The 26,763-nt window shown below is 44.7% G+C and overlaps 1 protein-coding gene and 1 long non-coding RNA gene across 4 annotated transcripts in view; one reads left to right on the plus strand and one right to left on the minus strand.

The window, feature by feature from the left end:
• Positions 1-26,763, plus strand: part of LOC122805433 — an 852,280-nt gene that overhangs the window by 281,635 nt on the left and 543,882 nt on the right. The window lies entirely within an intron of this gene.
• The window catches only part of ATP5MC3 (ATP synthase membrane subunit c locus 3), a 115,247-nt gene continuing 103,767 nt past the window's right edge, over positions 15,284-26,763 (minus strand). For both annotated transcript variants that reach the window (XM_044075571.1, XM_044075572.1), the window contains exon 5: positions 15,284-15,536. In XM_044075571.1, the coding sequence (XP_043931506.1) occupies positions 15,422-15,536 (115 nt within the window). In that variant the 3' untranslated portion in view covers positions 15,284-15,421. The remainder of the gene's footprint in view (positions 15,537-26,763) is intronic.

Raw genomic sequence — 26,763 nt, forward strand, 5'->3', positions numbered from 1 at the left:
GTCCCCCTCTGGGCTCCCCCCCCATTTGTTTCCCAACATGTTGAATATCTTTGGTTCCAGTTTCCACTTGTGTGGGTCCATGAGATTTCTGCTTAGGTCGTGTTCCACAGAGCCATGGCTAGTCTGCAGAGAGTGAGTGGGTTCCTCCTTGCTTGTTTATGTACCACATAACAGTGGTGTTGTCCGTCTTTACCAATAATTGTTCTGGAAGAATGTGATTCTTTAAGGCTGTCAGAGCATTCTGTACAGCTAACATTTCTTTTTGATGGCTATGCAGGTGCATTTGACTTGGGCTCCATTTGCCCTGAATGCACTTCCCTGCCAAGCGAGCCCCCCATGCACAGTCTGAATGTTGGTGTTTGGGTGGCAGGGGGTAGAGTGAATGGCAGTCCCTTGTTTTGGTGGCAGGCCTCTGCCCACCAAAGGAACTCTATCTGTAGACAAAGTATGATAGGAATTATTGATTCTAGATCCTGAGAATGTTGACACCATAGGTTTTTTAGATACCATTGTAGTTTCCTCATATGCAGTCTTTATATATGGAATTAGTAGAATGCAGGAGGCCACGAACCCCAGAGCTTGCAGTATTTTCCTTGCAGATAGTTGGGTCTTTGTGGCCGGTAATTTGAAGTAGGCTGTCAAATGAACTTGTTTCTCGGGCGTTCGGTAGGCCATTTGGGAAGCTGTATTCAAGTTTGCTCCCAGGAATACAATTTGCTGGCAGTGTACAAGATGCAATTTCTTTTTGTTTGTGGTGCACCCCAGAGAAGTTAGCAGTTTCTTTATAAATGCCAGATGATTCAACAGTATGTCCTGGCTTTCTGCCTGAATTGGACAATCATACAGATATGGGTATATTTGAATATTTCTTTGCCTGGAAAAAGCAATGACTGGAGCTAGGCACTTTGTGAATACCCTGGGCGCAGTAGATAAGCCAAAGGGCAGTGCAGAGAACTGATGGTGCATGTAGCCTGCTTTGAAGCGTAGGTATCTTCTGCAAAATTCCCTTACTGGGATGTGCAGGTAGGCTTCCTTTAAATACAGCGTTGCCAACCAGGCGTCTTTGCCTAGCATAGGAAGTAGCTGATGAGTCTGCATCTTGAATTTTGGGATTACCAAAAATGTGTTTAAGATAGACAGGTCCAGGATAGGACTCCAGGAACTGTCTTTTCTGGGTACCAGAAAAAGCCTAGAGTAGAAACCTTGTCCCCATTCTTCTTCTGGGACAGGTTGAATAGCCCTGATGCTTAAGAGAGAGAGAGAGAGAGAGAGAGAGAGAGAGAGAGAGAACTTGCTTTTGAGCCTCTGCCCACTGATTTGGGGGTAGATTTGGCAAACCATTTGGGGTTGGTAAGGAGTGGAAATGGAATCTGTATCCTTGGGAAACTATATTTAAAACCAATTTGTCCTGGGTACTGCGTTCCCCAATTTTCTGCCTGCAGGGCAATCTTTCCCCCTAAAGGAACTGTCAGTTGAGCAAGGCTTGGAAGGTTTAAAGTTAAGTCATTGAGACATTTTTCCATGGGGGGGGGGGGGGTCTTGCCACTTCCTGCATTGGAAGTGGGAGCCCCCAACTGCTTAGTCCTGCGAGTCCCTTGGGACTGCAGCCTGGGTGTTCTGCTGGTTCTGGGTTTGGACTGAGAAGGCCTGGAAGAGGCAGGAAAGGACCAATTCTAAGAGAGCCAAATGCCTACTAAATCTGAGAGGATGTACGTGCAGGAAATCTTTAACAGTTTGCATAGATTTAGCTTTTTCCTCCATCTTTTTAAGTACTACTACTGCATTGTTGCCAAACAGACTATCTTGGTTTAAGGTAGCATCCAGCAATTTAGCCTTAACATGATCTGGAAAAGACTGCTCCTTCAGCCAAGCATGCCTTCTAAGTACAGACTCAGTGTCAGCATTCCTGCATGATGCCTCTAATGAATCAAAACCACATTGCAAAGTATGTTTTCCAACTTGTTCAGCAGAATGCATTAAATCCTAATCCTGTAAATCTATTTTCAGCACAATCAGGAATCAACATCATTTTCTGTTTAAGCAATCCAATAATATGCTGCTGCTATTTCAACATATAAAACTGGCAGTTTAAGGTCCTAATGGCCAAGGTTGCAGAAGTGTATACCTTCTTACCCCATCTATACAGCACCCTGGAATCTCTATCAGAGGGGTAAGATTTTTGGCAGTAGTAGCCTTACTGCCCTTGGGTCCCTGTGAAATGGTCTCAAGATCCGCAGTAGGATTTTTTTAGAACTTGAGAGTCAGGAACCCAGGTTTCCTGGGAGCAGGAGGTAAGAGAGTCAGAGGCCAGGCTAGATTCCGAGAAGGCATCAACAATGTCCAGTACAAGAGGTATAGCTAAAGGCCTGTGTTTGGGCAGGAGTAAGAAATCCCTAGCTCTCTTTTTTGAGTCAGAATAGTCCTGGCTTTCCCAGCAAAAATGGTCCCCAAGAGTATGCAAGGTTTCACCAAAAGAGAAATCCTCTGGAGGGGAAGCAGAGGGAATGAAGTCCTCTGCATCAGAATCCTCACAGGTAGACAAGGGTAAATCCTGGTTATCACTGAAAACAAAGTTCAGAGTCCTAATCAGAAAAATCAGAAGGAAAATCAGTCCTAGGTCTCTTAGAGGGAGAAGGGTGGCTTCCCCCGATTAGAGAAATAAGATCTTCAGACATTCTTATTTGTTTTTTAGGCATAGAGGTCTGACCATGCAGTCTGGGTGTTGGTTTTCCAGGCATGGATAGAGTTTTAGGCCTTGAAGAAGATGGTGTTGGTTTAATATGCAAGTCAGTAGGCCTGAATACAGCCTCAGAAGTCGGTGCCTGCACAGTGGCTCCGGACCCATCCAAGGTAGAGACATCCGCAAGTTCCAATGTCGAGGAAGCATCTCGCAGCATACCGGACTCCAAATGGGTCTCAGTAGAGGCCTGCGAATCTGAAGCAGCGGGTATCAGGGGCTGCGAAAGCGCCTGAATACCAGCGAACTGGCGACTAGATTAGGAGAGGAGCAGTTGGCACTTTGGACCTATGCGGTCCGTCTTTATCTTTGCGTTTTTTTGGAATGTCGGTAGTCAGGTGGCTTACTGAAGCCATTTCTGGATAATTGAACAGAGTACCAAAATATTTAGAAGCGTAAACGAACAGACCACTAATAGTTCGAGGTTTGAATAAGGCACAAATTCAACAGCGAGGTACGTCGTGGTCTGGGCCTAAAGCAAGGAATGCAGTAGGAATGAAAATCTTTATGAGGTATTTGCTTTCCACAAGAAATACAACTGTTAACTTTTACTGACATCGGTTTAGAGCAAGAAAAAGGTTCCCCAATGGGGTACTTAGCTTAGTTGAAGACTTCGGTTCTGAAACTGGAAAAGAAAAATTTCAGGAGCCAGCCGACCGGCACTTGAGAACTGCTTCTGCTTTGGGCACCGCACGGCAAGAAAGACTGATGTAATAGCATCGGCTGCATGCTTTATACCCCTGACTACCTGACGTCATGGAATATGAGACACCAACCGACACAGGACACAAGACTTTGATAATCAGGCCGACTGAGGGCTACTGCAAGCAGATAACCCAAATGTGATGACTGCAACAGTGAAACACGAAGATCAACCTTTGCCGATGCACCAAGTACAATGCAGGACTTTGTTGAAAAAAAGATGAATTCTGGTGATAAGGAAATACTCATCCAAAGACAAATCCTGAGGAGGTTTCTCTGTGGCAAACGCGGAGCTATTTCTGAAACGCACCTTGACAGCAGAACTTCTCTGTATTTAGTGTTTGCAGTTAAACCAGTACATAAAACTTCTACAGGTTAGGTAGCCATCTTGAAAAAACAAGCAAGCGTTGCCAGATCTGTGGCGAAAGAAAATTATGCTATTTCAGTCAATATCTGCGACTTCACATTTACTGTAAATGTACACAGATGTTACATGGGAGTACTACCTGTGTGTCATTCACAAAATGTTCTGTACAGCTTCATTTCTGCATTGCTGTTTGTTCTATCCACCCCCTAAGAAAGCTTCTATTGTGCAATGTATTCTTCATCACTGCATAAATTGCAGTTTTCAATGAAATATTACTAGCTTAAACGCACAGAGAAGTTTAAAATGGACATGTAAAGGAAAATGCTGCTTTAGCTATTCAATTTAAAAATTTCTGTGCTGTAAGTGAGCACCTCCCAACCTGGAAGCACTGAAATGCATTCTTCATTAGCTCAAACACAAGCGAGAATCAGTTCAAATAGAAACTACGGTGCCCCCACGGTGGTGGAGGGTGTTTGTGTTGGTGATAATGTTGTGAATGAAACTAAGTGTATGCAGCATAAAGTACAGTTTTGTACCTACCATAAATGTAGATGAGTGTTCTCCCTGCTGCAGTCATCACACTTGGGTTATCTTGCATATATATCACACACACACACACACACACACACACACACATACACATATGGCTATATACAAATAAAACAAAACTCCTAGGTACAAGCAAATACACCACAGAGGTAGAAAAGGATAAAGTGGTAGAGATAAGTTCAGAGAGGATGGAGGGAGGGTAACCTGGACTGCAGCAGGGTGAACATAATATCTACATTTATGGTAGGTACAAAACTGTACTATGTTCGTGTTACCCTGCTGCAGTCATCACACGAGTTGAATCCCAAAGCTAAGGAGGGGAGGTGGAGTCAAACAGGGTTAGGAGAAGCTAGTAGGTCCTGCAAAACTGCAATGGCAAAACCAGCTCTAGTCTTAGAGTAAAGAGGTAAGTGATCGTGTTTGGTGAAGGTGTGCACTGAACTCCAAGTAGCAGCTTCCAGAATATCCTTGGTTGGCACTCCCCTGAGAAAGGCTGCTGATGTAGCTGTAGCCCTGGTGGAGTGGGACCTAATGATAGCAGGTACTGGTTTCCCATGATCTGTGTAGCAGAAACGTATGCAATGTCCTATCCATTTAGAAATGGTCTGTTTTGAGATAGCTTTTCCTTGTGATCCTGTAGCATAGGCTACAAAGAGCTGGTCAGTTTTTCTGAAAGCCTTAGTTTTATCCAAGTAGTAACGTAATTGCCTGTGAATGTCCAAAGAGTGCAGGAGTCTTTCTCCTGTGTTCTGGGGATTTGGGAAGAAGGTGGGCAAGTGAATGGTTTGGTTTAGGGCCACACTGGATACCATCTTTGGCATAAAAGAAGGATTAGTTCATGGAGAAACTGTCTTGATGAAAAATGAGGAAAGATTCCACTGCCATTAGTGCCTGTAGCTCTGAGACTCTTCTAGCTGAGGTTATTGCTAGTAGTAGGGCAGTTTTCCATGAAAGAAATTTTAAATCAGTTGAAAAAGCTGGCTCAAAGGGCGGCAGTGTAAGCTTTTCCAGGACAAAGTTGAGATCCCAAGTAGGTGTTGGAGCTCTCCTTGGCGGTCTTAAGTTCTTAGCCCCTCTGAGGTACTGTCTTAGGAGTGGATGTAAAAATAAAGGGGGAACCGTGCTGAAATTGCTGAGGCGTGGATCTTAATAGATGAAAAGGAAAGTCCTTTTGTGTAACATCTCAGTTAAATATTGTAAAATCTGAGGAATGTTCGGCTCCAGGGGATTTAGGTCTTTATCCTGATTCCAGGCGCAAAATCTTTTCCATTTGTCTGAATAGGTTTTTCTGGTGCTGGGCCTCCTGGCCTCCAGAATGACATCCATAACAGCTTTGTATAAAGGGGTTGGCTGGTTGTTTAGGTAATTTGCTATGCAGCCAGGTTTAAAGTCTTCAGCTGGCTGTGTAGAATCAGATTGTCTCGCTGGGTGTGCAGGCGAGGAATTTGTGGCAAAATCCATTGTGGGCCCTGGGCCATGTTCCTTAAAATTGGATACCAATGTTGGCGTGGCCATTCTGGTGCAACGAGAATCATTTGCGGCCTCTCTAATCTGACTTTCAGCATTACCTTTGCTAGAAGAGGCAGTGGAGGGAAGGCATACACTGGTAATGTTTTCCAACTGAATGAGAGGGCGTCCACTTTCCAAGCTAGTGGATGGAAGGTCCTTGTGCAAAATTTTTGAAGTTGGTGGTTGTGGGGGCTTGCAAACAGATCTATGTCTGGGCGTCCCCATTTTTGAGCCATCATTGCAAATACTTGTGGATCTAGTTTCCATTCATGTGGATCCATGATGTTTCTGCTTAGGTCGTCTGCCAATGTGTTTTTCTTTCCTGGCAGGAATTGTGCTTGTAACTGAACCTGGTAAGACAGTGCAGAGTTCCACAAGGTCATTGCTTGGAGGGTAGGAATGTGTGCCCCCTTGCTTGTTTATGTACCACATAACTGTGGTGTGGTTTGTCCTTAGTAGTTGTCCTGGGTGTAGAAGGTCCTTGAAAGCTGTTGGGGCATTCTGCACTGCTAGCATTTCTTTTTGATTGATATGCAGGTATCTGTGATCTGTAGTCCATTTGCCCTGAATGCACTGTCCTGCCATGTGTGCTCCCCAGGCATAGTCCGATGCATCCGTTGCCATAGTTTGCCTGGCTGTGGGTAAGGTGAAAGGCTGACCCTTGTTGAGGTGACATGCCTGTGCCCACCATAGAAACTCCTGTTGAAGGCAGGGAATGAGTGGAATCATTGTTTCCAAGCTGTGGCTGTGCTGAGTCCATACACTTTTCAGGTACCATTGTAATTTCCTCATATGCAGTTTTGCGAATGGTATTGGTAGTATGCAAGATGCCATGAATCCCAAGGCCTGCGATTTTTTCTTGCAGGGAGTTGGGTCTTTGTTGCCATTATTTTGAAATATTGAAACAGCTGTTGTTGTTTGTCTGGCATGAGATAAGCCATCTGGGCAGTTGTATTCAAGCTGGCACCCAGGAATATTATGTTTTGTGAGGGCACTAGTTTTGATTTCTTTTCGTTTACTGTGTACCCTAGGCAAAGTACAGTTTTGTACCTACCATAAATGTAGATGTCCGATAGGTATGCATCTGCAGTCATAACATATGGGTTGTCCTGATTCCAAAGTCTGGGTCTGGCCTCGGCTGATGTCGCACTTCACCCGACGTCATAGCTCCTGGGGTATAAAGGCATCAGCCAACGCCATTTTCCTCAGTGTTTCTTGCCCCAGATGCCAGGTGCCCTCTAGGAAGGCTAAATTTGGATAAATGTAGAAAATTCCGAACAGTAGAAAGCAAAAATATACATACAAACAAATACACCATAATAGATTCCCCCAGCTAGCTAAAAGAGGGTAAGTACCCTAGGAATACCACAGAGGGGAAGGAGGGTGGGTAATCCTGACTGCAGATGCATACCTATCGGACATCTACATTTATGGTAGGTACAAAACTGTACTATGTCCTTCAAGGATGCATCTGCAGTCATAACATATGGGTAGAATACCATAGCCAAACTGGGGGAGGAAGCACTAAGATAATGATGGTGTAGTTAAGATCCCTTGTAAAACAGCAGTTGCAAAACCTGCTCGGGATCTGGAGTATAAAGGAAGATTATAATGCTTGGCAAATGTATGCACGGAGCTCCAAGTAGCAGCTTCTAAAATGTCTTTGGTAGCCACTCCTCGTAGGAAAGCTGTAGTGGTGGCTGTAGCTCTTGTGGAGTGAGGCCTGATATTTTCAGGAGTTGTCTTTCCATGAAATGAGTAGCAGAATCTAATGCAATTTCCTATCCATTTTGAGATTGTCTGTTTTGAAATTGCTTTTCCTTGCACTCCTGTTGCATATGCTACCAGAAGCTGGTCAGTTTTTTCTGCTGGCCTTAGTTCTGTCCAGATAGTAGCGTAGCGTAGTTGTCTGTGTACATCCAAGGTGTGTAGTAGTTTCCCCCCCCTGTTCTGTGGGTTGGGGAAGAATGTAGGTAAATGTATAGCTTGGTTCAAGGATACCCTGGAGACCACCTTTGGCATAAAAGTAGGATTGGTTCTCAGAGACACTATCCTGATGGAAGATAAGGAAAGGCTGCACTGCCATTAATGCCTGCAACTCAGATACCCTTCTTGCTGAAGTGATTGCTAGCAGGAAGCCAGTTTTCCAAGATAAGAACTGTAAGTCTGCTGTTGCTGCTGGTTCAAAAGGGGGGAGTGTTAATTTTTCTAGCACAAAGTTGAGATCCCATGCAGGCAGAGGTGGTTTCCTAGGAGGCTTTACGTTTTTGATTCCTATCAAGAATTGCCTGAGGAGAGGATGAGAGAAGACAGGAGGATCCATGTTGTACTCTGCTGAAATTGCTGATGCATGAATCTTAATGGAGGAGTAGAACAGGCCATTGTGGAACAGTTCTGCTAAGTATTCCAGGATGTGTGCTAGGTTTGCCAGTGTGATATTTACTCCCTTTTCTGCACTCCAAATGAGGAATCTTTTCCATTTGGCTGAATACGTTTTCCTTGTGGAGGGTCTGTGAGCCTCCAGGATAATGTCCTTAACCCTCTGAGATAAATCAGGTTGGTTTTGTTTTATGCAATTTTCCAAGCAGTTAGCTGCAGCGTTTTCAAGTTTGGATGCAGGGTCTTGTAGTTGTTCTGCGTAAGTAAGGGACATAGAGGTAGAGGCCATGAGTGCGTCCGAGACATGCTTCTCAGTAGCGGGTACCAATGTTGCCTTGGCCAGTCTGGAGCTATCAGAATTACCTTTGGCTGTTCCTCTCTGATCTTCAGTAGAACTTTGTACATCAAAGGAAGAGGTGGAAAGGCATATACTGTCAGGGCCTTCCAGCTGAAAGAAAGGGAGTCCACCCTCCAGGCAAGTGGGTGGTATACTCTTGAGCAGAATTTCTTCAGTTGGTGGTTGTGTGGGGAGGCGAACAGGTCTATCTCTGGCATTCCCCATTTCTTTGTTATGGTTTTGAAGATATCTGGATGCAGCATCCATTCGTGAGCATCCGTGGTAGTTCTGCTTAAGCTGTCTGCTAGTGAATTCTCTTTTCCTGGTACAAATCTGGCCTGCAGTTGGATGTTGAGATTCAGGGCCAAGTTCCACAGGTCCACTGCCATCCGGCATAAAGGGTATGAGTGTGTACCCCCCTGTTTGTTGATGTACCACATGACTGTGGTATTGTCCGTCCTTATCAGCAGGTGTCCTTGTTGGAGGAATGGTCTGAATGCCTCGATTGCATGTTTCACTGCCAGCATCTCCTTTAGATTTAGGTGTAGATTCAGCTGGTCTTGGGACCATAGGCCTTGGATACACTTGTCTTCCATGTGTGCCCCCCAGCCTAGGTCTGAGGCGTCCGTGGTGATTGTCTGCCTTGGATGTGGTTTGTGGAAAGGCAATCCTCTGTTTATCTGACAGGCCTGAGCCCACCACAGGAATTCTTTTTTCAGACATGGAATGATTGGTATCTGGGCTTCTAGACTGTTTGTGTTGAGACCATACATTCCTTAGGTACCATTGTAACTTTCTCATATGCAGCCTGGCATGTGGGATCAATATTATGCAGGATGCCATGTAACCCAGGGCCTGCAGGACTTTTCTTGCAGTAAGCTGAGTTTGTGTTGTTAATGCTATGAAACAGACTGGTAGTTGCTTTTGTTTTTCCTCTGTGAGAAAAGCTGAGTTATTGTATCCAGTTCCGCACCCAAAAATGTTATCCTTTGGGATGGAACTAGTCTTGACTTTTGAATGTTGACTGTGTATCCAAAGGCTTGCAGCAGTTGTATGACATTGGCCAAATCCTTTATTAATTTTGTCTTGTTGTCCGCTTGTATTAGGCTGTCGTCCAGGTATGGGTAAATTTGAATTCCCTGAAGCCTGCAATGAGCAATTACTGATGCCAGGCATTTCGTGAATACTCTGGGCGCAGTAGATAAGCCAAAGGGCAATGCTGAGAATTGACAATGCTCTGATCCTGCAAGAAATCTGAGGTGTCTTCTGCAATCTGGTCGTATAGAGACGTGCAGGTATGCCTCCTTGAGATAGAGTCACCAGCCAAGACTCCTTGCCCAACATGGGAAGAAGTTGCTGTAGGGTCAGCATTTTGAATTTTGGAACAATGAGATACGTGTTCAGTGCGGACAAGTCGAGAATAGGCCTCCACTGATTTTCTTTTCTTGGTACAAGGAATAGTCTTGAGTAAAATCCTTGGCCTTGTTCCATAGATGGTACCTTTTCTATTGCTCTCATCCTTAGTAAGCTGATGATTTGTTTTAGAGCCTCTGATTTTTGGCTTGGTGGAAGGTTTGGCATTCCTCTCTTTTTTGGTAGAGTGTGGAAGTGAAACCTGTAGCCCTTATCTATTGTTTGTAAAGTCCATTTGTCTCCTGTAATGCAATGCCAGTTTTCTTGAAAATAAAGCTAGCTTTCCGCCCAAGGGTGCTTCCAGTTGTTCCCTGGTAGGCGGAATCAGAGCCAAGTCATTGTGTCTGCCCTGTGGAAGTGGTTGTAGTCGCAGCTGTGGCGGCACTTCTCTGGTTGGCAGGTTGCCACTGACGACCCCTGTAGGCACCCCTTGATTGACTTCTGCCTCTTGGGCGTCTATTTCTGCCTCTCTGTGCTCTGGAGGTGTCTGGAAAGGACCAATTCTTTGAAGGCCAATTTCTGCTAAACCTCGGAGGTTGGACCTGCAAAAATCCTTGACTGTTTGGACAGATTTTGCTTTTTCTTCCACTTTCTTTAGAACCTCCTGTGCAGGGGAGCCAAACAAACTTTGTTTCTCCATAGGAGCATCTAGGAGTTTAGACTTAACATGGTCTGGTAAGGATTGTTCTTTTAACCAGGCATGCCTTCGAATCACTGCTCCAGTCATAGCTGATCTAAAAGAAGCCTCCAGTGCATCATAGCCACATTTTAAGAAGTGATTACTGACCTGCTGAGAGTTATGTACCAAATCCTGAAGGGACTTACAGTCTATAGGGTCAGGAGAGGCCAGCTTTTTATTCAGCTGGTCTAACAAAAATTCATGGTACTGTATCATGTGAAATTGACAGTTTAAAGCCCTGGCAGAAAGAGTAGCAGATGTATAAACCTTTTTACCCCATCTCTCTAATGCTCTAGATTCTCTTTCAGAGGGAAGTGGGTTTTTGGCAGAGGCAGCTGCAACACCTTTAGGGCCCTGAGAAATGGTTTCTGGGTCTGCAGCATGAGCCTTATACAAGTGGTAGTGAGAGTCCAAGACCCTGTAGTATCTGTCAGGTTTGGCAGGGGCCGGAGGAAGAGAATCAGGGGCAGTACTGGCATCATTATATGCATCATCAACAACTGATAGCACAGGGGGTATGGCTAAAGGCCTATGCTGTGGTAAGTGTAAAAAAGTCCTTAGCCTTTTCCTAGAATCAGAAAAATCCTGACCCTGCCATTGGAAGTGTTCCCTCATTGAGTGTAGGGTTTCCCCAAATGAAAATTCTTCTGGAGGTGAAGCAGAAGGAATGGAGTCTTCTGCATCAGAATCCTCATAAGGTGAGTATGGGCCTTCCTGATGGTCGGATAAATCTGAACCATCTGAGGAATAGTCCGAGGAGAGAGGTTCAGGGGGTTCAGTCCTAGGCCTCTTATCAGGAGGGGGTTAAGAGGCCCTGTCTGGGTGAGGTTGGGATCCCCTGATCAGAGAAATAAGGTCCTCGGCAAGGCTGAGAATCTGGGAACTTGAGGTAGGCCTGTGAGAGGGAGCTTTTGTAGGTAAGGCCTTGGAAAGTTTGGCTGCTTTAGCCCTGGAAAAGGCCTTGATAGACATAGAAGCAGGGGGTCTAACTGCCCCACGTGCAGGAGTAGAGATGTCCAACGGAATAGTGTCAGACAAATCTTGGGTGCCTGTTTCTTCAGCAGTAATTTCTGTAGCCGATTCAGCCATGGCCTGTGTGGCCTCGGTTATCGGCGGCATGCTTTCGGCCGAAGGGAGAACCGAGGTCTCGGTTTCAGCCGAAACAGAGACTTGCGGTAGGCCTAACCGTGGTTTCAGCCGAAACCGCGGGCCGCGAGTGTCGGTCCTTTTCCTTGCGTTTTTTAGCTAAATGTGTAGTCTGAGTCTCCGACGGCATTTTATATGCAAAAGTGGAGCCAAAAAACTCTTCTGCAAACTCCGACTGACGTCTGAGTGTCCGTCGGTTGAAGGAAGCACAGGCTAAACAAGCTGATACGTCGTGGTCTGGGCCTAAGCAAGGAAGGCAGTAAGAGTGGAAATCCTTATGAGGTATTTGTTTCCCACAAGTTAAACAATTATTTACTGTGTCTGACATCGGCTGAGGCAAGAAAGAGTCCCCAACGGGGTACTTCGCTTTTTTAAAGTCTTCGGTAGTAGAAATCTCTGGATCTGACCGACCGGCACTTGCGAACAGCTTCTGCTTCGGGCACTGCGCGGCAAGAAAGACTGAGGAAAATGGCGTCGGCTGATGCCTTTATACCCCAGGAGCTATGACGTCGGGTGAAGGGAGACATCAGCAGAGGCCAGACCCAGACTTTGGAATCCAGCCGACCGAAGGGCTGCCTGAGGCAGAACAACCCATATGTTATGACTGCAGATGCATCCTTGAAGGACATCTTAGGTGTTTGACAAATGCCAGATGCTGTAAAAGAATGTCCTTGCTTTCTGCTTGAATAAGACAGTCGTCCAGGTATGGGTATATTTGAATTCCTCTTTGTCTGCTGTATGCAATTACTGGTGCCAGGCATTCTATGAAGACCCTGGGCGCAGTAGATAAGCCAAAGGGCAGTGCAGAGAATTGATAATGCGTTGAACCTGCAATGAAGCGGAGGTATCTTCTGCAATTTTGTCTGATAGGGACATGCAGGTATGCCTCCTTGAGGACCAAAGTTACTAGCCAAGCATTCTTGCCCAGCATGGGAAGAAGCTGCTGTAGTGTTAGCATCTTGAATTTTGGCACTTGCAGATAGGTGTTCAGAATTGAAAGATCCAGAATGGGTCTCCATGCTTTGTCCTTTCTTGGAACTAGAAGAGTCTTGAGTAAAATCCTTGTCCTTGCTCCTGTGACGGTACCTGTTGAATGGCTCTCATGTTCATGAGAGCTGCAATTTGTTTTTGTGCCTCTGCCCATTGATTTGGTGGCAGGTTTGGCATTCCTTTGATCCTTGGTAAGGTATGAAAGTGGAATCTGTAACCTTGAGAGACAATGTTTAGAACCCATTTGTCTTTTGTGATTATGTGCCAGTTGTCTGCAAAAAATGCTAGTTTTCCTCCCAAGGGTGTTGCCAGGAGAGATTTGCTTGGTAGTTTGAGGATAGAGTCATTGTGTCTGCCTTCTGCTAGCTTGGCCTGTCTTCTCCTTTCTGGGTAGCAGAACCCCATTGGCGAGGTTTGTAAGGGCCCTGTGACTGACCTCTGCCCCTTGGGCGCCTCTATTTGCCCCTCTGTGATCTGTCTGAAGCTGGAAAGGACCAATTTTTTGTTGGCCAATTTCTGCTGAAGCAAGGGGGTTGTACCTGCAAGAAATTCTTGACAGTGTGCATAGATTTCGCCTTATCCTCCATTTTCTTTAAATTCTCTTCTGCTTTGACACCAAATAACACATCTTGTTGTAAAGGTGCATCTAATAATTTTGCTTTAACATGGTCAGGGAGGGTTTGCTCTTTTAACCAAGCATGTCTACGAATGACAGAGCCAGTAACAGCTGCTCTACAGGAAGATTCCAATGAATCAAAACCGCATTGCAAAGTATGCTTGCCCACCTGTTCAACTGCATGCAACAGATCCTGCATTTCCTTGAATTCAGGCTGTTCTGAATGTGTGCTCATTTTTTGTTTTAATTGAGACATCAGGAACTGTTGATATTTCAACATGTGAAACTGGCAATTTAATGCTCTCATAGCCAGAGTTGCAGAGGTGTATATTACCTTTCCCCATCTATCTAGGGCTCTGGAATCTCTTTCAGAGGGCACAGGATTTTTAGCCATAGAAGCTTTTGCTCCCTTAGGACCCTGGGAAATGGTTTCTGGGTCAGCTATAGGGCTTTTATACAGGAATTTGTGAGAGTCAGGTACTCTGTAGTATCTGTCTGGTTTGGCTGGAGCAGGAGGTAGAGAGTCTTGATTTAAACTAGACTCCAAGTAGACATCATCCACAATATCTAAAACAGGAGGGATAGCAAGAGGTCTGTGCTGGGGTAATAAAAGGAACTCTCGGAGCCTTTTCTTAGCATCAGAGTAATCCTGGCCTTCCCAGTGGAAATGTTCCCTCAAGGTATGTAATGTTTCCCCAAAGGAGTAGTCTTCAGGGGGAGATGCTGAGGGAATAGAGTCTTCAGCATCAGAATCCTCATAAGGTGGAAAAGTGTAATCCTGTTCCTCAGAAGAATCTGAGGAGAGAGAAACCTGGTCAGAGGATGCATAATCCTCCTCTTGTATTGGTCTCATCAGGAGGGGGATGGGAACCCCTGATAAGGGTAATTAAATCTTCAGCCATCTTAAGCATCTGTTTCTAGGCATGGGGCCTTGACCTGTAGACTGATGAACACTTCTTAGGCTTTAAAGAGTTTTAAGCGTAGCATAAGATTTAACGGTGAGTGTAGTCAGTCTGAAGACACCTTCTGCAAGCGAAGGTGTTTCCTCTGCACCGGTGTCTAATTCTGCTCCGGTGTCGGTAGATGGCTGCGTCGGCCTAGTAGAGTCCGTGTGGGAGTCGGCAGCTGTCTGGGGTTCCAGCTCTGCGGTAGTCAGGGGCTGCGTAGGCGCCTCACTGAAAACCGGAGAACCGGCGACAGGCCCAGCTGAGGCCTCGGGGTCTGTCTTATTCCTAGGCTGCCTGTCCTTATCCTTGCGTTTTTTATGAATTGCGGTAGTCGGCTGCTCCAACGGCATGTTATAATTAAATTTCCTACCTTAGTAATGCCGTGCGAAGTCAAAACGGCGTTTGATAGTGCGTTTATTAAACCTAGCGCAAAACCGACAACCTGTGACGTCGTGGTCTGGGCCTAGGCAAGGAATACAATTGGAATGGAAGCCCTTATGAGGTATTTGCTTCCCACAAGAAATGTAACTGTTAACTTTTTCTGACATCGGACTGAGGCAAGAAAATGTTCCCCAACGGGGTACTTAGCTTTATTGAAGACTTCGGACTGAAATTCAAATCGAAAATCTCAGGTGTCGGCTGACCGGCACTTGCGAACTGCTTCTGCTTCGGGCGCTGCATGGCAAGAAAGACTGAAGAAAATGGCATCAGATGCCTCTTATATACCCCTGGCGCACTGACGTCAAGGAAGAAGCGACAGCAACTGACGCCAAAGTGCAGCAGGGTAACACGATGAACATCTGACCATTTTACAGACTCAAGGGATGCAGGATTACATACTTACCAACTAAGCAGGTTATTTTCACTAGCTACACAAGCAGGACAGAAATGAATGACAATTTCACCACTTTGTATAATCAATTTTCTTTTTATTGGAACAATTTTGAAGACCCTGGAAATGCACATTATTAGGACAACACATACCAGCTTGGGGAGTTACAGTAATATTCGCAGAATTTACATATGTATTTGTAATGTATACCAAACATTCTACATTGCAAACAAGATTAAGAATGCAACCATCAAACAGAATAGACCCATAGCTTCAGACAGAGCAAATCCCAAGATAGCATACGAGAACAGCTGCTGCTTCAGCGATGGATTTCTGAAAACAAGAGAGATAATGTATCAGTTTAGCACACTAAAGCTGAAAAAAAAAATCCACCTCTCCCCAGTCATTAAGGCTAGAAAGAAAGAGTTTAGACAACTAACTGCAATAGCAGATAAAACTTAGGCCCCAATTAAATAACAATGCATCATAAGAACGCATGCTAGATCTCACGCGCCAAAAATTTATTAGTCTTAAAAAAACACAGCTTTCGGGATAACCCTTCATCAGTGTATCAAACCAACTCACACACAGCCATCCTTTTATAATCACATACCAAGATTCTCACTTCACCTTTCTAAACATACTGGAAAATATTAAGATACAAACAAACACCCTAATACTGGGTGATTTCAACTACCCTGTCATTAATTGGGAAAACTACTCTGGTACAAACTCCTTTTCCCAACGGTTCTTGGAATTCATAAATTTCAATGCCCTGGATCAACTAATCCATTGTCCCACCAGGGGCTCCAATATCTTAGACCTGGTCATTACCAACATGGGAGATAGATGCTCCACACCAGTGGTCACCCCCTCATTGGTCAGGTCTGACCATAAGCAAATCACCTCTGACATCCACATCCCACCCCCCAGTAAGGAAACCTCCTTAAACTTCTCCAAAGCAAACTTCAAGCCACTGAAGTCAGACGTGACAAACTTCAGAACACCCACACAGATGGGATCTGGAAGTTCGACTGCAGAATCCTACACTAAGGCACTGTATGAGCACATCCACTCGTGCATAAATTGTGCCATCCCAAATAGAACCAAGATGCTCTTCTCCAAAAAAAGAAGCCAATCTGGTGGTCCCTTGCTATAAACAAACTATACAACAGAAGGAAGAAACTGTTGCAGAAAAGAGGAAAATCCCTGGATGTAAAAAACTCCCTCACCAGCCTCAGTAAGAAGTGGAGATCCCTCATAAAATCCTCAAAAGCTAGTTACGAAAATAAAATTGCCAAGGATTCCAAAGACAACCACAAGGCATTCTATAGTTATGTCAAGAATCTAAATGGCAATGCTTAGATCTGCTCTGAGCTACAACAGAATGGCAATAAATATACTGATCCCAAGGATATTGTCAATATCCTGGCAGATCTATTTAGTGCCAACTTCACCCCCCCTCACCCCCTAAAGGGCCCATCTCAATACTAAAAGATTGCCAAATTCTGATAATCACGGCCATACAGGTAGAAACCACACTCTCCAAAGCTAAGAATACAGCATCCATGGGACCAGATGACATCCCAGGCTGTACACTACATGAACTACAAAATGAATTGGCACCTCACCCAAGTGTCATGTTTAATCATAGCCTCACCTCAGGCTTTGTGCCCACTGAGTGGCGCACAGCTACAGTTATCCCGCTCCACAAGGGAGGATCCACCTTGGATCCGGGGAACTACTGTCCCATCAGTCCGACAAGCCTGATCTGCAAGGGCATGGAACTTACAAAGAAAGACACTGGCAACCTTCAAACACTGGACCCCACCCAGTTTGGATTTGTGAAAGGCCAATCTTGCCTCCTGAATCTGATTGACTTCTTCAACTTGTCTCCAGAGCTGTGGACGAGGGTAAGATGGTCCACACAGCCTATCTGGACCTCGCCAAGGCCTTCGACACCATCACTCACTCTGGAATCATAGATAAACTTACTAAGCTGGGCATAAATCCCTACGTCACTCGATAGGTTGCGAACTGGCCTACTGACAGAACACAGACTGTAAAAGTAGCAGACTCCAAATCCAGCTCCAGACAAGTGGAGTACTTCAGGGTTCAGTCCTGGGACCACTCTTGTTTGGCATCTACTTCTCTGAAGTACATGCCAACACTAAGGGACTCTGGCTAACCATGTTTGCAGATGACTGCAAACTGGGAGCCATTACTGAATCCCCAAATGATGTGGATATGCTACAAAAGGGCCTTACAGAAACAGATGCCTGGTGCCAGAGCCATGGGCTCAAGCTTAATGCCAAGAAATGTATAGTTATCCCCTTTGGAAAAAAAACATGTACCCATGAATTACCACATAGGTGGCAGGACACTAAACATCAAAAGTGTGATGAGAGACATAGGGACACAGGTGGACAGTGGTCTCACTTTCGATAACCACATAGCCACAACAGTCAGGAAATCCTTCTATGTGGCACACCTCATCACCAAGGGCTTTTCATCCAGAAAAAAGGAGGTCATTGTCCCACTGTACTCATCCCTCATTAGACCCATTATAGAGTATAATGCCCAGTTTGGTATGTACCTCACAAGACACCTGCAACAGCTGGAAAGGCCACAGAAATACCTCACTAAAAGAATCACAGGCCTAAAGCAGATGCCATATGCTGACAGTCTAAAAACTCCAGCTATATTCTGTGGCATATCGTCTACTCAGAGGCGATCTCTGCTTAACATACAAGGCCATGTCAAACCCTGAGCTGTTGGACATGCTCCACTTAAAGAAATCCTAATCCCTCAGAGCCACACGCTCCAGGGATCTAAACCTTGTCATCACAATGAACAAAACATGCTGGAGGGATAGGTTCCTGACCCACAGACTCCCCATACTCTGGAATAGACTGCCCATACATGTCAAGCAGAGCGCCTCCATTGGTGCTCTTCAAAAGGAACCTTGATGATTGGATGGGAGATGGGAAATTCACCCCGGGGATCATGTCAGTCGCCCTGTTAGACAGGGGTCCAGAAAAGTAAATATTCTGGGAAGAAATATCCAGGGAATTGTTATGGCTAGGCTTGCATAGGCCCTAGGGCCGATAGCCTAGTACCAGCCTAGTACCAACCTATGAACATGAACAAGTCAATCATTAAGCTAAGTTAAAAGGTATATGCACTTACAAACAAGTCAATCATTAAGCTAGTAATTTAAAGGTATATGCACCTAAAAACAAAATAAAAACATATACCTAAAACAATAGATCTAACATTTTAACATTCAAATACATTAAATATTATACAAAACATTTAAAAAATATATATAAATAACTTTTATATCATATGCCTTAGTTTAAGGCCAAGTTTAATACTTGCCAGTGTGTTCAATCCTGAGGGTTAATCAGCCTGAAGTTTCTATCCATTTATATTCAGCTACCTCAATCTCAACATCCCCTCCTCTATTACTCAGGTCATCTTCTGAATCACTTTAAACTTACTCATGCCTCACACCATTTTCATGAACAAGTTTAGCTGCAGAATTTGTAACAGCACCCCTCTGTATATCAGAGAGAAGCTCTGAAATACATTCCTTCAGTTTCCCATTAGATTTACCAATGGACAGGTTATACAAAGGGCTTGATAAACCACATCAGTGGTGCTACATTTGGCAAAACACAAACTGATATTTTTTTCTGAGTAACAGGGTGAATAAAATCACTACTACTCAGTACATATCTACAAAAAAAATACAATTTGTAACATGGTACTGTTCCTAATTTTCTACATACAAACAGTGCATTTCCTTATAAACACATCTTTTCCTTAAGACTGACTTACTGTAAGCAAAATGCAGTTAGTCACCTATCAACTTAATTAGGGCAGTGCTTGCCAGTTACATAATCAAGAAACCAGAAATGACAGGACATAAGTGGACATTTTAGGATTTCACTTTTGCCAATGGGGGCTACTTCAGCACATGTCCAAACTAAATGTTCCTCATATACATTGAGCAACTGTCAAGCAAGTAACACCCCCTTACATATTCCACAAAAAGTTGTACTACACTGTCAAAATGACCCCCCAACCCTTAGACCCCTTTCCAAACAGCAGCATCCAGCTTACCACAAACTGTCCATTCATTAAGAGGCTGAAGTTAATCCCCCCACATACACACCTCCACCCCCCCGCAAATTTAATGTGCACTCCGATGGTATACTTGATCACACCCCCCTTTCCTTACAAATTGTTCTTGGTTTATGTAGTTCTAATATGTTTAGGATTTCAGTAAAGTGTGGGATTATTTTTAATTTAGTTCTGAAGTCCTATTATGATTAAAAGGATGAAAGTGCTAAACTACATTCAATGGTCAGTGTCATTTTTTAGCTTTAGACACACAAAAAACAGGTACAACTCAGACAGCCATACCCTCAGAGAAAAGGGAATATTCCAAGAAACTGCCCGACTTAGTATATGCAAGTTATTTTTTGGCCACTTGTCTGTGCGTTTTGGAACTTTAGCAGGTCTTGACATTCCAAATGGTTACCAAGGTACCCCCAGTAAATATTTATTGAAGTTCTTCCACTCTTGGGCTCGCTTGATGGACTACAGCAAACTGTACTACACCAAGTGGAAAGAATGAAATTACCTGAACTGAAGATAGCAGACAGCCTTACTTTATACTGCAGCATACAAGTGCCATAAGATACAAGTTCAGCATGAAGGGAGAGGGACAAGTTCTGAACTCTGTCCAGATGCAGGACTCTGTGCAGCAGAATCCCTGAAGTTACAACTGCAGCATCAACTTACACCATCGTTCCATGAAGGTAAAGCATTCATCACAATTGTCCAGTTATCCTGCCAACCTAAGCAAAACAGAAGGAAAGCTGCATTCTCCAAAGTGCTGAAAAGAAAAGTCTCAGGAATGCCCTACTCCTCTGGGACTGTGGCCCAGAAAATATTCCCAAATCCTCCATTCCAAGGCAGAAATGGAAGTGAATCCCAAGGAGTCTTGTCAGTAAAACCACTTCTTTCCTAACAATGACCCCTCCCCATCTATGGCTCACGGCTAGACGCACACTGCTTTTCTGCAGAGCTGCCACACGCATGTGCAGTCTTATATGAACACCATATGAACTGGCTTGTCAAATCAGAGCAGGCAGCATTCTGCAGCTCCAGCTGGTCCATATGAAGGCCAGTCTTCACAGGGAACCACAGTCCAATTATGGAAGGATCCAGCTCCTAGGCTCCCTCAGAAGCATCTTTCATCAGGATTGGTTATGTGGTCTGATGCAGAAGGGCCAGCATGTAGTCAATTTTTTCAAATCATGCAACAAGGGCCACACAACAGGAGAAATCCCATGAACTAGGGGTGACTACAGCTGACACCAAGGTATGCAACAGTGTTGTGAAGATTCTGGACGCCATCAAGCCAAAAGGCACAGAAGAACCAGTGTGCAGACTCTCCTTCCTACAGAGGAGACTGGACGGCCTGGGCAAGGATACGGAGGAGAGAAAAGTACAGTTTTGTACCTACCATAAATGTAGATGTTCGAAGATCCACATTGCTGCAGTCCTAACACTTGGGTAGTCCGCTGTCCCAGTCGGCCCGAATACCAAAGTATAAGGCTGACGTCGGTCAAGGCGCATTTGACTGACATCAGGACGTCAGGGTACAAATGCGCATGACCGACGTCATATCCTCAGTCTTTTCTTGCCCCAGATGTCAGAAGACCCTAAAAAGATAAGGCCAAAACCAAAAAACACCAAACACTCCTGTACCTAATATATATACAATATATACAAATTTTCAAAAATAGAACCCCACCCACACAACCACCCCTAAACACAGAGGGGAAGGAGGGAGGGTAAATTGGACTGCAGCAATGTGGATCTTCGAACATCTACATTTATGGTAGGTACAAAACTGTACTATGTTCTTCATCTCACATTGCTGCAGTCCTAACACTTGGGTAGAATCCCAAAGCAGAGGTAAGGGAGGATGGCTAAACTATAATGAAGCAGGAGCTGCCAAAATGCCCTGCAACACAGCAGTGGCAAAACCAGCCCTGGATTTAGAATAGAGAGGAAGGTGGTAATGCTTGGAGAAAGTATGCACTGAACTCCAAGTAGCTGCCTCCAAAATATCCTTAGTTGCCACCCCTTAGAAATGCTGTTGAAGTGGCAGTAGCCCTCGTGGAATGAGGCCTAATCCCAGCTGGAATCTCCTTGCCATGATGGGAATAACAGAATGCAATGCAAAACCCAATCCACTTAGATATAGTTTGTTTTGACACAGGCTTGCCCTGGGAACTCAAAGCAAAAGAAACAAACAACTGCTGAGACTGCCTAAAATCCCTAGTCCTGCTTAAATAATAACGCAACTGCCTGTGTACATCTAAAGTGTGCAAAATCTTTTCCCCTTATTTTGGGGATCTGCATAAAAGTAGGCAAATGAATAGTTTGGTTTAAAGCCACACTAGAAACCACCTTAGGCATAAATGAAGGATTAGTACGTAATGATACCCTATCCTTATGAAAAATCAAAAAGGCTCAACCGCCATAAGGGCCTGCAATTCAGAAACCCTTCTTGCAGAAGTAATGGCCAACAAAAAGCAGTCTTCCATGACAAGTATTTCAATTCAGCAGTAGCCGAGGCTCAAAAGGTTGTAGAGTAAGTTTCTCCAACACAAAATTGAGGTCCCAAGCAGGAGTAGGAGCTCTACGTGGGGTCTTATATTCTTTGCCCCTCTAAGAAATTGCTTGAACAAAGGATGAGAAAACAATGGTGGGTCACAATCATAGTGAGCTGAAATTGCTGCAGCATGAATCTTAATGGAAGAGAAAGACAAACCTTTGTCCAATAACTCAGTAAGATATTGAAGAGCCACACTCAAATTAGGCTCAGAAACATCCAAATCCTTTGCTGCACTCCAAAATAAAAATCTCTTCCATTTTTCTGCATACACTTTACGTACTAGGTCTTCTGGCTTCCATAATCACATTCAAAACTTGTTGAGGAAGTTGAGACCTGCTGTGGTTCAAAACAGAATATGCCAGGCTGTTAGATGAAGAGAGTGAAGCTTGACATTGAGAAGATGACCGTCCCTCTGAGACAAAAGGTGTGGAATTAAAGGTAAAGGCCATGGAGGCTTCCTTACCAGATTCCTCAGTAATGGGTACCAGTGTTGCGAGGCCAATCTGGAGCTATCAAAATCATCCTTGGCTTGTCTTGTCTGACCTTTAGGAGTACCTTTGGGAGGAGAGGCAGAGGTGGAAAGGCATACACATGAAGATTTTCCCAACTGAACGAAAGAGCATCCACTTTCCAAGCTGTGTGATGAAACCTTTTCGTGCAAAACTTTGGCAGCTGGTGGTTTAGTGGAGAAGCGAACAGATCTATGTCTGGAGTTCCCAGGACACTGTCAATTGTCGAAATACATGAAGATCCAGTTTCCATTCGTGGGGATCCATGATTTGCCTGCTTAACACATCTGCTAAGGAGTTCTGTGCTCCTGGCAGAAACCTTGCCTGTAGATTTAGCTGCAAGCTGAGCGCAGTCTCCCACAAAATCATTGCTTGCCTGCATAGAGGATAAGAATGTGTTCCCCCTTGCTTGTTGATGTACCACATGACAGTTGTGTTGTCTGTTAGAATCAACACCTGCCCAGGAAGAAGTAACTCCTTGAAAGCCATTAATGCAAACTGGACTGCTAACATCTCCTTCATGTTGATATGTAGATGCTGTAGTCTGGCAGGCCACTTGTCCTGTATCCACTTTCCATTCAGATGAGCTCCCCAAGCTATGTCTGAGGCATCTGTCGTTAGAATTTGACTCGCCTCTGGCCGGGTCTCAGAGAGTCCCTTGTTTAGGTGACATTCCTGAGCCCACCACAAAAATTCCTTTTGAATGCAAGGTATTATTGGAATGACAGTGTCCAAATCCTGGCAGTGCTGTGTCCATACATTTTTTAGATACCATTGCAGCTTCCTCATATGCAGTTTGGCATTGGGAAGCACCAGAATACAAGATGCCATGAACCCTAATGCTTGAAGGACTGTCCTTGCAGTCAGCACGGACTGATGAGATAGTTGATGGAAGTAAAGGGATAGACTCTTTTGTTTGTCCGGGGTTAAAAAGGCCATCTGGGCTGCTGTATTCAGTCTCACACCCAGAAAACACATGTCCTGAGAGGGTACTAGACTGGACTTTATTTCGTTCACAGAATACCCCAGGCATCTTAGCACTGCTATCACATATTCCAGATGCTGAAGAAGCTCGTCCTTTTCTTGAGCCAGAATCAGACAGTCGTCCAAGTAAGGATAGATTTGTATTCCTTTTAGCCTGAAAAAAGCTACAACTGGAGCCAGAACTTTTGTGAATACTCTGGGCAGTAGATAAGCCAAAGGGCAATGCAGAGAACTGATAATGTGAATTTCCAGCTCGAAACGCAGATACTTCCTGCAACTGAGTCTGATAGGCACATGAAGGTAAGCCTCCTTGAGATCTAAAGTTACCATCCAGTGATCTTTGCCCAGCAGAGGTAAAAGCTGTTGTAACGTCAACATTTTGAACTTGGGAATGTCCAAATAAGTGTTGAGGATAGACAAATCCAAAATTGGTCTCCACGTGTTCCCCTTTTTGGTACTAGGAACAGGCGAGAATAAAATCCTAGGCCCCTTTCTGGCACAGGAACCGGCTGAATGGCCCCTATCTGGAGCAACAGAGAAATTTGCTTGTGAGCCTCTTTTCTTTGTATAGGAGGAATGTCTGGCATGCCTTTGAAAGGAGGCAAGGTATGGAAATAAAACCTGTAACCGTGGTGAACGATATCCAATACCCATCTGTCTTGGGTAATAACACTCCAATTTTCTTTGAAAAGTGCCAGCCTTCCTCCCAAAGGTGCTGCCAGACGAGAAGGCTCTGGCAGCTGAAAAGGCAAGTCATTGGGTCTGCTTACGAAAGGACTGACCCCTGCCCTCACCAGAAGACTGGGCAGGCGAACTGCCTGTTCTAGGCCTAAAAGAACCTTGAGCTCTGCCCCTACCACGTCTAGATCTACCCCTAGACTGAGAATCATAAGAAGGATAAGTCCACCCCTTAGTAGGCCAATTCCTACTAAACTTTGGAGGCTGAACCTGCAAAAAATCTTTAACAGTCTGCATAGACTTAGCCTTGTCCTCCATTTTCTTTAAAACTGCTTCCACAGGCGCACCAAATAACACATCAGATTGTAAAGGAGCATCTAAAATCCTTGTCTTTACATGTTCAGCTAAATTCTGATCCCTCAGCCAGGCGTGCCTGCGAAGAACAGAACCAGTGGCTGCCACCCTCGAAGAGGCCTGTACAGCATCAAAACCACATTGCAAGGAATGCTTACCCACCTGTTCAGAAACATGAACCAAATCCTGCAACTCTTTACACTCAATACCTTCCGCCAGAGCATCCACCTTAGACTTCAATTGTGAAAGGAGATAATTTTGGTATTTCAACATGTGAAACTGGCAATTCAAAGCCCTCATGGCTAAAGTGGAAGAAGTATACACCTTTTTCCCCCATCTATCCAAAGCCCTTGCCTCCTTATCAGAAGGAACAGGATTTTTAACAGAAGCCTTAACACCTTTAGGACCCTGAGAAACAGTTTCTGGGTCTGCCCTAGGACTCTTAAGATACTTATGAGCTTCAGGCACCCTATAATACCGGTCCGGTTTAACTGGGGCAGGAGGCAAAGAATCAGGGTTTAGGGAAGCCTCTGCAAAAACATCCTCTACCACATCCAGAACAGGAGGTATAGCTAAAGGCCTATGCTGGGGTAGAAACAAAAATTCCCTAAGCCTTTTCCTAGAATCAGAGAAATCTTGACCTTCCCATTTAAAATGCTCCCTCATGGAATGAAGAGTCTCTGAAAAAGAAAAATCCTCAGGAGGAGAAGCCGAAGGTGTAGAGTCATCTACATCAGAATCAGAATAAGGAGGATACTCCTGCAAGTCTTCAGTCAAGACTCAGAAGCCTCCGAACACTGCTCAAAACTCTCAAGCTCAGGTTCCACCCTAGGCCTCTTATCAGGGGGGGGTAAAGAACCTCTAATCATAGTAATCAAATCTTCTGCCATTTTAAGCATATGTTTCTTAGGCAGAGACCCTGAAGAACTAGGGGAGACCCCACTGAAGCTAACCCTGGCCGGCTCCTAGAAGGAGCCTTGGAAACAGAAGGGAGGGCCTAACCACCTTAGAAAGGGAGGGAGAACAGCTACCTGAGAAGTCCCTTCAGCCTGGCCTACCTCCTGAGAGGACACATCTTGTAACAGTAAAGTCTCTCCTGAGAATCCAGAGGAACTTCTGGTAGAACCACCGGCTCCACCGAGCCCTCTAAAGAACCGACGTCCGGGACAGACGGTTCTTCCACCCTAGGCTTCGCTGCTTTATCTTTGCGCTTTTTAGATTTAAGCGGGCCGGAGCATCCGGCGGCATGTTGTAATTACAACGCTTCCCAAAAACTAACCTGGCACAATCTAATCTTCTCTTAATAGTGCGTTTGTTAAATCTAGCACAAGAGCGACAGCCAACAACGTCGTGCTCAGGCCCTAAGCAAGGTATACACAATGTATGGTAATCTCTATGAGGTATCTGTTTCCCACAAGAAATACAGTTATTCACTTTTTCTGACATCCGGTTAAATACTGAGGCAAGAAAAAACCAAAATATTCCAACGGGTACTTAGCCAACTTTGATTCGGTCTGAAACTCCGACTTCAGAAAATTTCAGAACGCCAACCTGCACTCGCAAAACTGCTTCTGCATCGGACCATGCGGCAAAAAAGACTGAGGATATGACGTCGGTCATGCGCATTTGTACCCCGACGTCCTGATGTCAGTCAAATGCGCCTTGACCGAAGTCAGCCTTATACTTTGGTATTCGGGCCGACTGGGACAGCGGACTACCCAAGTGTTAGGACTGCAGCAATGCGAGATGAAGAACATCAATGGTATGTCCATCGCAACCCTAATGAAAGCAAGCCCCTAGGTCACGTAAATCGACACTGCTCCAATGAAGGCAATTATCCAAGTCAGTCTATGGTGTTACTCCAATTTGCAATAAAATGTCAGAATCCATAGCCATAGGAGCACCAAGCCAAGAGAACTATCGATTCCCCCTTAACAGATCTTTGGGAGCCAGACGCCAAGTGAAAAACAAAGGAGGTCATTTCCTTTAATGCCTCCATGGCCACGGACAAGCACCTTGGTAAATGTTGGCTGCACAAAACAGTCCAAAAGGCAAGCATTCTCTATGAAAATACTGCCCACTAATAACCAAAAGGGGTCTGGTCACAACATCCATCATGTCTATTAAACTACAAAGAGAGCTTCTACAATGGTCAAAGCCCATTTCCCTTCCAGGTGGTCCTTCACAAAGTCATGGAAAATATGCACAAAGAGGGCATTTATCCAGAATAAATGGGCTGAACTCACCACTTTAAATGAGGATTGCCTCAGCCATAGGATCACAGAAGTTACTAGGCTATTGGCCAAGGCCCTTATAAACCTAGCCAAGAGTTTAG

The sequence above is a fragment of the Protopterus annectens genome, chromosome 6.part1, assembly GCF_019279795.1.
Source record: "Protopterus annectens isolate FY-2018-M chromosome 6.part1, PAN1.0, whole genome shotgun sequence".
Lineage (NCBI taxonomy): Eukaryota > Metazoa > Chordata > Ceratodontiformes > Protopteridae > Protopterus > Protopterus annectens.